Genomic DNA, 16,699 nt, shown 5'->3' on the forward strand with positions numbered 1-16,699 from the left:
TTTCAGGATATAAGAGGAATTTCTGTAATTCATTTGTACTTGGGCCAAAATTTTGACCCAACCCAAAACCAAAATCGGGTACAAAGCCCGCTGGCGGGCACCCCCAGCGTCCCCCCCTCACTTCTTCTTCCACAAAAAGCGGATCTTGGTCCCCTCACCATCCACTCGCGTAGCGGCATACCCGGCTGATGAATTAGACCCAGCCGCGCTGAACAAACTCCACCAACCTCACCCCCTTCCTCCAGCACCACCTCCTCCACCTCCTCTTGCTATTTGCACCATCAAAATTTAAATTATACGCTTATATGGCACGAAGGCGAATTACGGTCGAGAGAAATTTCACAAATCTCTATAATTCGGGATGTTTCACCCATTTTTTGATGAGGAAATTGAAAGTAGAGAGTGGGAATATCTATTGCATCGAATCAGCTCAATATTCGAAGAATTGGTGTTGAAATTTTATAATAATGGAGGTTTCGGGGTGGCGAATTTTGGATTACGGCGGATGGGATGGAGCGTGAACTCACTTGGAGTTGATTTGAATCTGCGTAGATTCCGATTAACTCGATAGCCCGACCTGTTATTGTTAGAGTATCCGACCCGAGGGATTTGATGTTTGACACGCTTCTCGAGGGGAGTACAACTGGCTCGAGCTGCGTGTACCGGCATTCGCTTTCGGGCGTAACCAATTAGCCGTCACTCAATGGTTGGCGACTGGCGTCATTGGAACTTCAAAGGCGTCGGCGTGAACAAGACTTTCTTGCACCTCTTTGTGGATCCTACGGAGAGGAAGCACACTTTCTGTATGGTTCATTTCACGGGCCATATTCTTCGACGACCGGCGTCAAGCGAGGTCAGACTCCTCTTCTTGCGTGCTTGTTACTTTCGGCTTATGCTTAACTTAGGGTTCGATCGCTACTCCATTCATTGAAACAAGGTCTTTCGAGAATTTTGGAATTTTTGAGACTTGTATTTTTAGACCATTGGGGCGTAGCTAGAGATGACATTGAGCATGATAGCGTACCTCCTCCTCCGCCTTCACCACCGGACTGTTTTAATGAAGATACCATCGCGAATCAATACTCCTATGGATGCCTTGAGGAACATGAATTCTAGTATCGCGGGATGTTTCTTCGCCCGAGGAAGAGATGATTACTTCGAGAATGAATTCCAAAAAGAAATGAGAAATCGCCAAGGCCAATTCAGGAGAATGATGATGGCTAATCGGCGGCAATTCAAGATCGGTTACTTTCTGATCTATAGGCCACATTCACCCCGGTCATTTCGGCTGAAGTTCGTCGTGGCGAAGGCGTAGAAACCGGGTTCATCTTCGCTAACGGGGAGGATTCACGATAATTTGTTTATTTTCTTTGGTTTAGAAATGACTATGTCATTTATTTCCCTAATGCATTGCATTTTTATTTTTAGTGCTAAATTATTATATATCGGTTGATTTCTCATAATTTTGTATCTCGAACGGTTTAAATGAAATTATTTATGTTATGCGAATATAGTACTTTCAAAAATATGAGTTTGCTCCTTGATTCATTGGGCCTACTCTCAAAGCCCAACGGTCGAACCGACGGACTGATCCAAGCGGTCACATGCCCAACGATTGAAACCAAGTTATAAATACAACTCTCCTTTCCTCTTTCACTCATTCCCTTCTCTCAATCTTCACAAATTCTTCTTCACAAATTTTCAAATTCTTGCCAATAATGAATAAACTAGAGCGATGGGAAAATGAGCAACTCGAATGGGCTATCACATTAGTCGTGATAACAGTGTTTATCATTATTCTCTTGTCACTCATGCATAACATGATCGAACATATAGATCTATGTAACCTCTTTTTTCGATTTTCATTTTGTATATTAGTATGGTGTGTTAAATAATTCTCACACATTTGTACGGGTTACGTATTAAATGGAGAAGTTCCGTATTAATTAGTTGTGTATATTAGTCGTCTTTTCCTCTCTAATAAAAATAAAATAAAAAATAATAAAAAATAATAAAAAAATAAAAAAATAATAAAAAAATAATAAAAAAATAAAAAAAAAATAAAAAATAATAATAATAATAATAATAAGTAACAAAGAAAGGCCATCCAAAACTCACGAAATAATTAATGGATACACATCGTGTTGAGGAGAAAATCGCGCTTATTTGCAAGGTACACATAACACTTGTCACACATGCATTTCGATTATTCTATCCATATTCTATTCTTGAGTTATGATCATCATTTCGAAATTACGTGTAAGTTTAACTACCACGTGAAACTTTCCTCCGTATTTTCTAAACATTAAACCATCTCATTAATTGTATTTGGATATCGACATGACAAAGACTTCTTGTGGATCTCCTATGATCTTTGTTCATAATCACATGGGTCATTAAATACACTTGGACTCAGTTGGTATAGCCTCATAGATTGCCTATAAATCTCTTTTTTGTTAAGCCATTCTTATTCATACAATTTTCACTATCCTTCCCTCAGCAATGGCTCAACCAAGAAAAATAACGGTAGAGAAAGACTACCTAAAAACTTTCGAAGAAGGCCGGTTTTCTCCTTATTTTGACACTGAAATCATCGTCGAGGATGGACGCCTCTTCTATATCATTCAGACTAGTTATTCCGAGAATTGGTTTTGATGTTCTACCAATTTAGCGGTTATGAAGATGAAAAATTCTACTTCAATGCCTATGGACAACGATTGGAATTGAATAAGGAAATGATCTCCGACATACTTCAAATCCCACTGTTCAAGAGTCATCATTCGATTCCGCAAAAACTTTACTGCGAGCTACCGTATCTCATGGCGACGTCGAACATACACATCACATGGTTCTTCAACGCTCTTTGAAACAGAATCAACATGTTGTGCTCCACTGGTTGGGACATAATGTGGTAGGTACATCACACCAATCTGAAGTCACAAAGCCTCAACTTCGCCTACTTGGGATTTTGCAAACTCAAAGAGATGACTTTTGTCTGATCCAACACCTCCGGAGCGTAATCACCAAGAAAACAAGGCGATTCGCCAGTTCTACCCACTTTGGTTACCGCAGATTATGATGCGTTGGGGTTATCCAATAATATCTCGAGAGACCCCTTCAAAGAGCATATATAAAGGTACTTCAAACGGACTACTCCGTTGGTTTTGGACCCCGATGCTCGATAGATGAGCGAGAACACCTCAAGCTCTAATTCGACCATTTATTTGACGAAAATGCCATCTTTGAATATTATTAATCCCATGGAAGGCATTAAACTTCTTCATCGGGGTTTGAGGGAACTACACGCTTCGTCGAATATCATCATCACAACCCCCCGGGATTTCCAAGATCGTCAAACAACGCATGATGTTGAACAAGAAGAGATCTTGGAAAATCATTCTCAATTCTTGAAAAATCATTTCTCCTAATGGAAAATCAAACTGTACTCTCTGCCCGGCCCGAGGGGACATTCGGATGCATTTCGGCCAACAAATAGATGACCTAAGCGATGCGGTGCAAAATATGCATCTCCTAGATCAATATCGAGAATCCATGATATTACTAAGTCAATAAGTATATAATCATATATGTTATTACGTTTTTCCGTCATACTATGTATTTTATCTTATCCTTTTGTTTTATTTTGTATGAAATGCTTAGTAGAATTGTCATCATTTCCATTGTGACTAATATAATTTTAACATGTCTTCTGAGGAGGGTCTATTTTCTTACATACTCATTTTTCCATCCAGTTGCCGTACCTAGTTCATTACTTCATCCATCATGGCATCTTCATCAAACACAGCATCTTCATCATCCATGGTCCCTCCCAAACTCATTCCTGAGCAATCCTTTCAGTCTATGATGGATTCCAATGCCTATGACCATCTCTTCCATAATTACATCACAAACATTGGGTGGTCTTCCCTAATTCTTCAACCTGACCAAACGTATTCTCCAAGTTTGGCTGCATACTTTTATGCTAATATGGAAGACACACCAGCATTCAACCATGCACATGGTTTCTACTTAGAAAGGGTTCACAATCGAGTTGGTGACACACCCCATATCTTTTTTCGAACAACAACTTGCCTAACTTTGGACCTTCCATATCACGAACCCCTTTGCATCTTGGCATTACATCTATCATAATTCTTACCGTTCTTTTCGGTGGCAAGCATTTCGCGACTCTTATGGTGATGGTCTTGAGATCAAGCGAGAAGGAGATGGCCATGTACCATGGCGCAACATCACCATTCCATTAGCAAGCATGACCATGAACATGGGGACTGCAATGTTATTTGTACTCTGAACATTATGGGAGATTGGCATTTCTCTCGCCAATGAAAGGCTGCTTAGCGTCGTATTTAGTGCACTAGCTTCGGGTCATGCTTTATTTAACATTTTAGGTTGTGTTGTCTCTCGGCTGAAGCGAGCTCGCACTTTTCGGGATAAGTATATACTTTTACCGATCACCGCTTGCGAATCATGAAGACACATTTCCCACGGTTTGCGGCTACTTTTCATGATGGGTCAAGGTGGATTCCATGTGCCCGACAAAACAGAATCATTAAGCTCATTAAGGTTTTCGTCAATGGAAGGCGTCATTTCGATACGAGGCATGTTGATGTTACCCAAAGGACGAAAAGATGAAGACCAATTTGAGGGAATCAGGAGACAAAGAATGGGCGAAATCTGGCGGACTATTATCTATTGGCGTGATGCTAAGGAAATGCATTTCCTTAAAGAGGCCTTGAGACCTTCACGATCTATTTGGATGGTAAACTTGAGTTTGCCATTGTACATATATCTAGCTAAACATTCTATTTGGTGTGCTATTGTTTTTCATGTTTCGTACGCTATGGTTCATTATATCGTGTGCTATGTTTAGTGTGCTATTGAACATTTTCTTGTTCTTTCTGAATAATATATTATGATATCCAACCTCTCTGTTCCAGCAATCTAGCCCTAATTTTGCTTACGGTTCTCAGGTACTTTCTCTCTTTAATTATTGATCCTTCGAGGACTAAGCATCATTCTGTTTGGGGGTGCTTTAAACCTGTAGCAAAAATTTGGTATCTTGTAGCCTATATATAGTTTTTATTTTCATATTAATAATTGTACTTAGTGACAAAGTCTTGTTTCCTTTTCAATGATGAAAATTGTCTAGAAATCTCACATTAGTATCCGAATTAGGATTTGTTTTAAGAAACTTTAGATAATCATTATGCAATAGTTTATACATCTTTTCATGAATATTCATGTGCTTGAGTATCATTGATTGTACATAGCGATGTAAGTTTCGGAACCAACGGTTAGTTACTTAAACTATAAATCCTGTGAGAATCTAACCAAAAGCCTTGATATGAGTGATTTGTGTGTGATGACACAGAGGAGTAGTTTTTTCCGATTAGAGGAAATTACGCATCTACTTACTTGATCACCACCCGAACCCTAGGCGAGAATTTAGGCCTTCTTTGGATCGACATAGCTAAAAATTCTTACCTGTTACAAATTTTACCGCTAGTCACTCTACTGAACCGTTCATCAAACCTTTCACTTTTACCAAAAATTCCTTACCCATTTATTAAACCAAATAAAAGAACCTACCTAAGTGATGAGTATGAGAAATATGATGAAATGTGGAAAGAATAAAGAGAAAGACTTGTCCCAAATATAAGTCAGTTACTTGCTTCAGAAAAGGAAAATAGAATCATGTTCTTAAGCCTTATATATATATATATATATATAAATCCTTAGTATCCAGAGACTTAAGAACAAGGTTGGAAAAACTCAGTTAGAAGAAGGAAAGGAAACAAGGATTTCTCTAGTGTAAATATATGAAGACCCTATTCTCTCATACTCGTAAATTTTGATTATCCATTTCCATTTTCTTGTACACTATCACCTAAGCCCTACAATACCTAATAAAGACCTCTAGCTCAATTAGGAGTAGGGTGGTGTGATAATAAGTAGTAGACGTGATTGATCGACATCGGCTCCTCATTTGTCATTGAGATGTAAGAAAAGCGTGTGCCCACCGCATTGCACTCGGAGTTAACAAAACCACGAGTGGAAATTTTTTTGAGTGAATATGTGTTTCAACACATACTGTGAGAACCCATTTAGGTATGCTCTCCAAGGATCGAAAACAACCCTCGCTAGTATATTTCAATGAAAAGTTCACTTTGCATGAATAATCATATGTAGATGTTTTAATTATTGAATACATATTAACTTGAGTTTCAAAGAAATAAATCCTCGTTCCTGCTAAGGAGATGTATGGATATCGAGATTAATTTAGGAAACAAGTTTTACATCATCGAGTCGTTGTAGTATAAATGAAGTTTGTGAGTATCTTTTCTCGGAAAACTCTCCGCGAGGCTATAACTTCGGCCCACTAGGGAATTCCTAGTGGTTTAAGGCCTTGTTGCATATGGTCAATGCAATCGCACTCTGCGAAACGAGAATTAGTTTAGGACTACACATTTTTGGCCACTTATCTATTTTAGTGTCTCTTCTTTGCTTGAGGACAAGCAAAGTGTTGTTTGGGGGGTAGTGTGATAAGCACCCAAAATGTGTATTATGAAACCCCATTGAGACATATAAATTTGGTTCATTATGTGTTTAATAATCATGAAATAAATATGTTTTCATACTTTTTGCGGTATTTTGCGGTAAACATGGAAATATTGGTTAAACCTGCAATAAAGCCACGAGGAACAGTATATATGAATTCTTCCAAAGCCCGTAGAAGCATCAAACTTCCAAAGCTCCTACCTCTCGAACCCAGGGACTCGAATGCGACAAAGAGAGCTTTCGGACAATCGCATGATGATGAACTCTACGCATAGGGGAAGTTGTAAAACTGCCCAAAATACCGGACTGCCACTGGACTGCACATGGACCCACTATGCGGGGCCACAAGATTGGATGAGTCATCAATCATGGAGCATGTCAAGACAAAGATAACAAATTATTGGTGCAAAGTTGACACCTTGCATGTAATAAATTAGATTAGGTGTTAATAGTGAGAAAAAGGCAAGGTGTCACTTTGTTTTAATGTGGTAGATAAAAATGAATCAATGTGGTTTGATAATTCACGTGGGAGGAAATGAGATTTCTCTCAAATGGAGAAGAACTTAGACAAATGTGGGGACACTCCATTTACTCCCTTGACTTATTTTCCTCACATGACATTATTTTAGTTCCTTAGTAAAAATGAGAAGTTAGTTTTGGTTTTTATTAAAAAGCTTGTAATAGTTTTAATGGAGGAACACTTGTTCTTCTAGAAAATATAGAAGTGAGTTTGGTTATGGATATTTCTTCTTCTCTCTCTCTCTCTCTTTCTCTTTGGTGTTTTTATTAGTTCATAAGTCTTTGTCCCAAGGATCATGAGCTAACTTCCCTTTTGGGGAGTTAGTCTAACTCATGTGAGGGTAAACCAATTGTTGGTTTGGTAGGTTTAGGAAGAACAACTAACTCTACATCCTACCCCAAAATGGTAGTTGGTGTAGAGTTTAGTTAGAAATCAAGCAATGAGCTTAGAGATAAGTCATTGTTTGGTTTCACTTGCTAGCATGTATGAGCTCTTTAGTGAGCCATGCATGCTAGGGATCAAATCTATTTTTCCGTTAGGGACTTGTCTATGAGTCTAGGAAGAATCAAAACCTATTTCAAATCAACACTAATGATAGTTTCACATGAGGAGGATTAACTCTCCAATTTCTCTTTCAAATTTCCATTTCGGTATTAAGTGCATGTTTTCATTGTTAATGTTTTTATTAATGTTTGTATAGGAAGGAAAAATCTAACATTTATATTATATCCTTACTCCTTAATTTCCCTTTATTGTAACATCTAATTTTTAGTTGTTCTAAGCTTTAGGTTAGTTCGAATTCTTATTCAAACTCTACGAAATGAAGATCGTGAGTAAGGAATCTTGATTGCTTTTACATTAATTTAGAGAGTTCAAAACTCTAAGTAGTGTTCTCCAAGCATATATCACTTACAACTCCACCAAGTCACCAACACTCCTACCACTCATGCTCTCTGAAATTTCTCCTCCTCCCTCTTTTGTTCTTTTAAGTTAGTCTTGCGTCTCTCACAAAATTGTTGTTATTCCTACCAAATTTTCACTTTGAGAATGAGCTCAAGTGGTGGAAGCAACATTCAAGATAAATTCTTCCGTTAAAATCACCATAATAACTTTCAAGGTTCTCCAAGTGACATGGAATTAGATTTAACACTACTGCAATCTAATTATTGGTCCGATGATGAACTCCACAACAATGTTGAAATTAGCTATCCCAATATGACCGAATTATTTACAATAATTGAGGTAATAATTTGAAATCTTATATTTTTATTTATTTATTTATTTTATCAATAACTTAGCAAAAAACAAATTTTTGTCAATAATATCTAAGATCAAGGATTTACGCAGGTCTTCAAAGATCGTTGCTCGTTGATCCAATGGTGTTCAATAGTTGGTATGACTGTTAGAGTTGTGGTTATGATATTAAGGTCTGATAATTCGAGACTTGGGCGAAGACCTAGAGTTTTCTTGAGTTGCGAAAGGAGTGGAAAATTTAGACCATATGTAAAGCCGAAAATATTGAACAAAAAAATGAAAGAATATAGACAATCTAGTTCAAAGAAATGTGGCTGTCCATTTGTATTGAAAAGGGAATTAGGAAACAAAGGTGGATGGATAGTGAGTGTTATATGTGGAACTCATAATCATACTATGGGAGAGGATCTTATAGGTCGTGCATTCGTCAGAAGGTTAAAAGCTGAAGAAAAATTGATTGTTCAAGATTTGTCTTTGAGTGGTGTTAAACCGCGTGAAATTTTACCCCTCTTGAAACAGAGAGATGACAATAATTTATCAAACAAAAGTACTTTATACAATTATCGTCACAAGAATCAGTTGGTTCGGTTAAGTGGCAGAAACCAAATGCAAGAATTTCTAAGAAATTTAGATGAATTTAGTTATACAGAGTTTCATAAGGATAATCCAGTAACAGGTGAATGTAAAGATTTGTTGTTTGCACATCCCCAATCAGTTCATTTGGCAAAGTGTTTTCCCGAGGTCATTGTCATAGATTGCACATATAAGATGAATGTGTTCAAGATGCCATTGTTTGAAGTTGTTGGGTTCACATCCACGATGAAGACATTTTGTATTGCTTTTGGGTATTTGAAAAGTGAGAAAGAAGATTCTTACATTTGGGTTTTGAGGAGGTTGCGTGATATTTTGGACTACAAATTAAAGCTATTTCTGTAAAGATAATTATGACTGATTGTGAGTTAGTCGACACTTATGAATGCAATAGCTGTAGTGTTTCTTGAAGTTACACACTTATTGTGCCGAGTTCACATCAAGAGGAACATTGAGACAAATCCCAAAAAAATATTTGAGAAATTTGTTAAGTATGAACAATTTATGTTTATATTCAAAATAGTGATAACATCGTACTGAAGTTGAGTACTTGGAACATCTACGTTGTTTTAAACTTGAGTACGGAGATCATTATAATGTGGTGGAATAATACATAGAAGACCAGCAGTGGCTTTCGAAGTACAAAGAAAGGTTTGTCTCAGCTTGGATAGATCTCCATATGCATTTTGGTACTTCGAGCAGTAACCGAGTTGAAAGTATGCATTCCTCTTTGAAGAGGCATTTGGGTTCTAACAATGTTAACTTCTGCCGAAACTTTAATTTGATTAATAATATCGTGACAAACTAAGTGACAAAAATTGAAAGTTCTTTTAATAGGAGCTTGAATCTCTGGGATCATCGTTACAAACAAAACACATATGTGCAACTTAGAGAGTACATTATTTCTAGAGATGCATTGGATTTGATAGCAAAAGAGCTAATAAGGTCTGTTAGAGTTGGGACATATGAAATTCGTTGTCGTTGTGTTTACAAGAGTATTTATGGGCTTCCTTGTGCGCATAAGTTATGTGAAATTGTTCTAATTGGTAGGGGAAGTATCCCCTTATCTTTGATACACCCTAGGTGGAGACAACTTAGTAGCACTCCGATTGATATTCCTAATGGGTCCTTTGATACTCAGCCCAAGCTTGCACAGATTTAGAAAAAGTTTCAGTCTCTCTCAGATGAACAAAAGGTTTTAATGCTGAAAAAGTGTGTAGAACTAGGTGATCCAAAGGCAACCATGCGAGAGCCTCGGGTTAACACCAATGTAAGGGGTAGGCCACCTGGAATAAAAATTGGTGTGAAGACTTGTAAAGGTAAAAGTGACACAAAGAGAGAGCATTCAACTTTCGAGTATGAACAAACAGTTGAGGAACAAATTGCAAGTCAAGAAAGCAAGAATAGTAAAGCCAAGAAGTTGGTACCATGCAAAAGAAGACCAAGAGGAACTCATATTTAAGTGTTTGTAGATTTACCTGAAATTGGGTCTAATCGGGATGATGGGTTACAAGACTTAAATCCATTGATATGAGACTTCATTGTGGATTGGCAAGATGTTGAACCGAATGGACATTGTGGATTTAGTGTGATTGCACAATGTTTAGGGTCTAATGGAGATGATGCATGGATTACTGTGAGGGCTCTTATGCTGATAGAGTTGATTTCCCATGAGTCAGATTATACTTTAATGATGGGTGGAGAAGATCGAAAAGAAGGGATCAAGACAAATCTACGATGTATAATTCCATATACGATGAACCCCAATGAATAGTTTGAACTTTCTTCAATGGGAGTTTTAGCTGCTAATACTTTTCAGTGTGTCATTGTCGTCATTGGAGAGAAAGAATGTACATCATACTTTCCTTTGTGAACTGCTAGCTCCTGATCCAACTCATGTTCAGGTAGCGGTAATAAGCCACATTGGAGGGGAGGCACACATTTTGTGAAACTCGTGCTTGAAGATAATAGTCCTATTCCACCACTTGCTCCAGGATGGAAGTCATTTGCATGGACAGAAGCTTGGGATTGGACAACTATAATGGGACCAAGGATCGTGAAGTGGTATAAAAGGGTTCTAAAAAATGTTATGGATTTAGACATTTCGTAACTATCCTTGCACTGACAAGATTTTTTGGCTTTAATATCTATTTTGTGTATGTATACTGTCAGAAATTGCAAGACTATGAATTTAGACATTTTATTGTTGTTTGATATTGTTATTGTTTATTGCCAAATTGTAAGCTGCATGCCATGAGTTTTTGCATAGTTGTTTGAAGTGGCTTTGACATTTTATTAAAACTAGTTTTTGTTAAGTGCTCTGCAAATGGTATAATATATATAAGTAGGGTCATTTAGTAGAAATGATACTTTGTTTTGACCAAACTTTGCAGTAGTTCTCTCCCAAGCTTCAGTTGTTATGGAAGTATGTGTTAGGGTTGTCCCTTGCCATGAGGCACCCGAGAGTATGGGCAGAAGTACGCAACTCAGAATGGCATGAAGTATGACACTGTTTATGGCGTACACAACTCAGAATGGCAAGAAGTATGACACTGTTTGTGGCATATGCATCAATGTTTATGTTCAGCTCAATGTCACCAAACAGAGGAAGTTGTTTACAGAGTTTCAAGAGGTCTGCCAAAGTATGTCATCAGAAGTGGCATAACCTTATTTTTTTTTTAAGTATGTCATCAAAAGTGGCATAATTTTTTATTTTTTTTAGTTATTTGAGTTTGACGAGAAAATCGAGTTTTGAGTAGAACTGAAAACTGTGCGTGAGACAATAGGGTGTGTTTCCAACTTAAAATGGGGTGTGGAGACAGTTTCTTGCATGGGGTGTGGAGAGATACAATCGGGGTGGGAGGAGTATTACTCATTCTAAATCGTACTTTTATAATTGCCCAATCAGCAACTGCGTTTTACGTTGCTAAACTTTTATAGTTATTGATTTAAATATGGTAAAGTGGGCAAGATCTATTAAGGATGAAGATATGTTTTTGCGCTAATCACATCATCTCTAGTTTCACAATGGTCTGCTCAGACTGCAAGATCCTAATTTTACTGAATGGGAATCAAGCTGACATAGTGACATCTCTTGGGAATTTTGGGGTCTCTTAGGCTGGGTGCAATGGCTCCCCATTCCTTCAAAAGCGGAGGGAGTGGCGGTGGTTTTTCCCCTTATCTCTATATAACTCTCCATATATAGAGAGTATTATTGAGGAATAGAGAGTGCATTCCACGCGAGTTGAAATGGCGTGGTTTGTAAAAACCCAAATGGCGCCATTTGAAGTGGCGTGGAATGCAAAATACAATTTCATACCGCGCCATTTGAAATGGAGTGGTTTGCGAAATGTCCCCACCAAATCACATGATAATTATGAGAACAACGAATTACTACACTACCCCCCCCACTACTTCTATTTTATTACGGATGTATCCTATTACTCAATTTAATTTAATTTTGTCATGTTTTTGCGTAATTAAAACAAAGTTTTCCAAATTAATTGACAATCATAAAATAAAACAAATTGCATAACATAAAAAAAAAAAAAAAAACATTCCATTATTACAACACACATAAATTAAAATGGCATGAAATAAACACAACACTTCTAAAATATATTCAATTTCAATCAAAATTTTCGTCGCATTCAGTGAAGTCTAAGTTCCTTGATACACCAGACATACATGCTTGCATGTCTAGGTTAATTTGACGTTTCATCCCCTTATAATACATTTTCCCCTCTGGTGTCATATCTGAAGTATTTGTGCTCATGATTTTTGACGCCCACTCTAATCTCGCGAGGGTTGGCTTATTCTCTTTATTTTTACCACGTGAAGAATTTTTTTCACTGGATTCGTAAACTTCATAGGCTTTTTTCCCGCAGTCACGCGAGTCTTCAATAGCCTCCATCGCTCGTCGAGAATATTCTTCAAACTGGGTGCATTTTGTGATTAAGCTCTTTTCACTTGTTTTGCTTTGTTTCGCCCACGTACCCTTGTCGACGAAGAATTTCCTGGCATATCGAAATCAGGTGTTACCCCAGTCTCGACACCAATGTTTACTGACGCGGGTGATGTGAAATTCATATTGTTAATGGAGATGCCAAGTGTCGGTGGGACTTCATGTGGAACCCATTTATGGTTGTCTTTCAATAGTTCCCATGTGTGATCCATGGTGAAATTCTTGTGACTCGTTGACCTTTTGACATACATCTGTTAAGAAAAATTATACCAATTATACAAACTGTTAAGAAAAATTATACAAACTATAACACAAAATGAAATACAAATTAAATTCAACAATACTAGTGAATTTACAATCAATACTTACAATATGTGCATCGTTTACTCCAGAAATGTTAAAAGATTTAGCTTGATGAACACAACCACGAAACAAAGTTATAGCTTTGTTGATAATTCCCCAACGACCTTCCAAGCTTTTCTTGGTTCAATGAATATAACAGAACTTCAATCTCTCTGTCTCGTAGTGATTCACAATATTATCCCATAGCATGTTATAGGACTGGTTGATCCCGGTAATTGGATCAATAGAGAACTGTAACCATGCTTCAATCAAAATTGTGTTTTCCATTGGGTTAAATGACGATTTCCTAGAAGACATTGCTATAAAACAAGCTTAGTACTAAATGAGAATAAAACTGAGAGAATGAGATTTTGTTTTTTGTTGGTTCAAAACAAAATGAGAAATGTGTGAATTGTATGATGAGAATGGATATGTATTTATAACTAAAAAAAATCATAAATGTGGCACTCGCTCCAAGTCAGGAAATAAATGTGGCACTCGCTCCAATCTCCAATCTCCATGATCAATTATTATCCAATCTCTAATATCCATTATTAAAGTTCAAACTGTAACTTTCCATTATTAAAATTGTTACAGTAAAATTGGTACAGTAAATTTCCTGAGGTAAATTTGAAATGGTAACTTTCCAATGGTAAATTTCAAATATACTAATTTATGAAAAATTGTAACTATTACAATCCAATGGTAAAACTGTTACAATAAAATTGGTAAAATTATTTTCCAACTGTAAATTTTTAATAGTAACTTTCTAATGGTAAAAAAATATCATATCCACAACATAATAATATCAACTATCTTATCCTCAAAAAATCTCATGATTTGTGAAAATCTTATCCTCAAAAAATTTGGACCTCAATTTTAGATTTCATTTGTCTATATAAACAAACCTAAGCATATACCATTCCAATGTACCTTCTTACTTCGTTCATTATTTTCTCTTTCTTGTATAACCTTAAGAAAAATGGCCTCTGGAGCTGGTCTTTCTCATCATTATTCTTCCAGCTCTTCTGATAATGAAGACAATGATGTTATTAATCGAAGAAATCATTTTCTTCAATTCTACCAACAAGATCAAGATTTTTTGGATATCGCAGCTAATGGCATCCAAGCAAATCTTGCTGCAGCGGTTGCTACCTATAATAATGACATTCAACCTGAAAGGCCCCGTCTAGGGTCTATTGCAAGACACAAGTATCATAACTGGAATAGAGCCATGGGCAATGCTCGTCTAAAGGCTGATTATTTTGGTCCGAATCCCACATATGATGAAGGCATTTTCAACAGTCGCAACCGAATGAGTAGTCAGCTATTCTTAAGGATTAGGAGTCGCCTAAAGCAATATAGTGACGTTTGGAAGAAGAAATATGACACAGCTGGTAAATTCGGATTGTCATCTCAAGGAAAAATGTTGTGTGCATTGCAAACGGTAGCTTACGGAACCCAAGCTGATTTTCTGGATCAGTATTTCCACATTGCTAAATCAACCATACTCTCATATGTAAAATTGTTCTGCCAACATATAGTGGAGGCATTTGGTCCCAAATATTTGAGAGAACCAAACCAGGAGGACATTGCAAGGTTGCTTAACGTTGCTGAGCTAAGGGGGTTTCCAGGAATGCTTGGTAGTCTCGATTGTATGCACTGGACTTGGGAAGCATGTCCAACAGAGTGGGCAGGATAGTACACTGGAAAACATGGAGCTGCAACCATCGTACTCGAGGCAGTTGCTTCTTACGACATGGGGATATGACACCCTTACTTTGGCCTACCAGGTACTAATAATGACGTTAATGCTTTGTGGCGCTCTACTCTTTTCAATAATCTCATGTTTGGTCTTACCCCTCCTGCAAACTACACTCTCATGGGTAGAAAATACACCATTGGTTATTTTCTGACGGATGGTATATATCCTAAATGGTCTACACTAGTGAAAGCTATAAAAAAAACCTAGAGGTGAAAGAGAACAATTTTTTACAAAGATGCAAGAGTGTTACAGGAAAGATGTTGAATGAGCATTTGGAGTTCTTCAAAAAAAGATTTGCCATTGTTAGGGGTTGAGCTCTCCTATGGGAGAAAAATGTGTTGCATGATGTTATGTCAGCATGCATAACATGATTGTGGAATAAGAAAGGCATACATATGTGCTTGCAGAAGAGTTTGGAAATTTACCACCTATTAGGAACTATAATTATGAAAAGGCTGCTGTCCCACATATTGTTGTTGAACGAGATACTAGTAATGTTAAATTTATAAGAGTCCTGCAACGTTTAGCTCACATGCACAATTGAGCTGAGCATAGAGAATTAGAACAACGCTTAATTACTCACTTGTGGGAATGGCGTGCAAATCAATAAATAAAGTTGTTTGGTGTCTTATTATTTCCAAGTTCAAACCAATAAATAAAGTTGTTTGTTGTCTTATTATTTCCAAGTTCAAAGTAACCAATAAATAAAGTTGATTTCCAAGTTCCAGTCTTCACGTTTCAATGTTGTATGTTGTATTGTATGTAACTTTTAAGTTTCGTATTTCAAATGTTATGTGTTCAAAGTTACATATTATAAACTATCTTTTGAATTAATTTAAAGTGTGAAAAAAAGAATAAAAAATGGATAGAGCCTCCTTTGTATTTTCAATACTTTTTCATAATATTAATCCTATCATACCTGCAATTAATGTATCATAAACTACATTATTATAACTACAAAGTAAAAAAAAAAAACCGACAATCTCCTTGTATTTTCAATACTTTCCCATAATCAACATGATATCAAATAGATACACCATTCGAGGAAATTAAATATTTCTTACAAACAAAATAAATAAGGTTTAAGACTTAACAAGTCCTCCACTTATTACAACTTAAAAGGAAAAATATTTTAAGAACTGCCTAGTCTGATACGCGCCATCTGTAACCCACTATTCTTATCTAGGTGGCACTCCGTTAACTACGTGGATCACCTGAAAAAGAATTTATATAAAGACATCAATGCGCCGAGCAAGCAAAATATACCAACAAATCCTCAATAACAATTAGAATAAGAATTGAAGAGAGGGAATAATAGCAACCAAGACTTTACACAATATAAACCCGAGGACAATACTACATTATCCTATATATAAAACAAACCCTTTCATGCCTTGTAGAATTAGGGGATACATACAAACCCTTTCATGCCTACTCCAATCAATTACTAACCCCACCTATTATTAAGAAAAAAGAAGGTATAATTTACTTGCCTTAAGCCCAAAGCCACATGTACAAGCAAGCACCAAGCTTATACTCTAATCACTAACTTTAAGTTCTCCAATATCCCACCAAGTCTCTCTTTCTCTCTTAATCCCTAGCTCTCTCTGATTTTGGGAGAAAAGAAAAATAGTAGGTTGGGTAGTATATGTGTGCGAGGACTAATAACTAAAGCTATTGGGCC

At 36.8% G+C, this 16,699-nt stretch overlaps 1 protein-coding gene across 1 annotated transcript; it reads left to right on the forward strand.

Moving 5' to 3' along the window:
• The first annotated feature begins 14,232 nt into the window (after positions 1–14,232).
• On the forward strand, positions 14,233–14,952 carry LOC147509009 (uncharacterized). The gene has a single exon (XM_086597694.1). It carries the CDS (start codon positions 14,233–14,235, stop codon positions 14,950–14,952), a length of 720 nt encoding a protein of 239 aa, XP_086453820.1.
• Positions 14,953–16,699: the final 1,747 nt, after the last annotated feature.

The sequence above is a fragment of the Coptis chinensis genome, chromosome 3, assembly GCF_015680905.1.
Source record: "Coptis chinensis isolate HL-2020 chromosome 3, ASM1568090v1, whole genome shotgun sequence".
In the NCBI taxonomy this organism is placed as follows: domain Eukaryota; kingdom Viridiplantae; phylum Streptophyta; class Magnoliopsida; order Ranunculales; family Ranunculaceae; genus Coptis; species Coptis chinensis.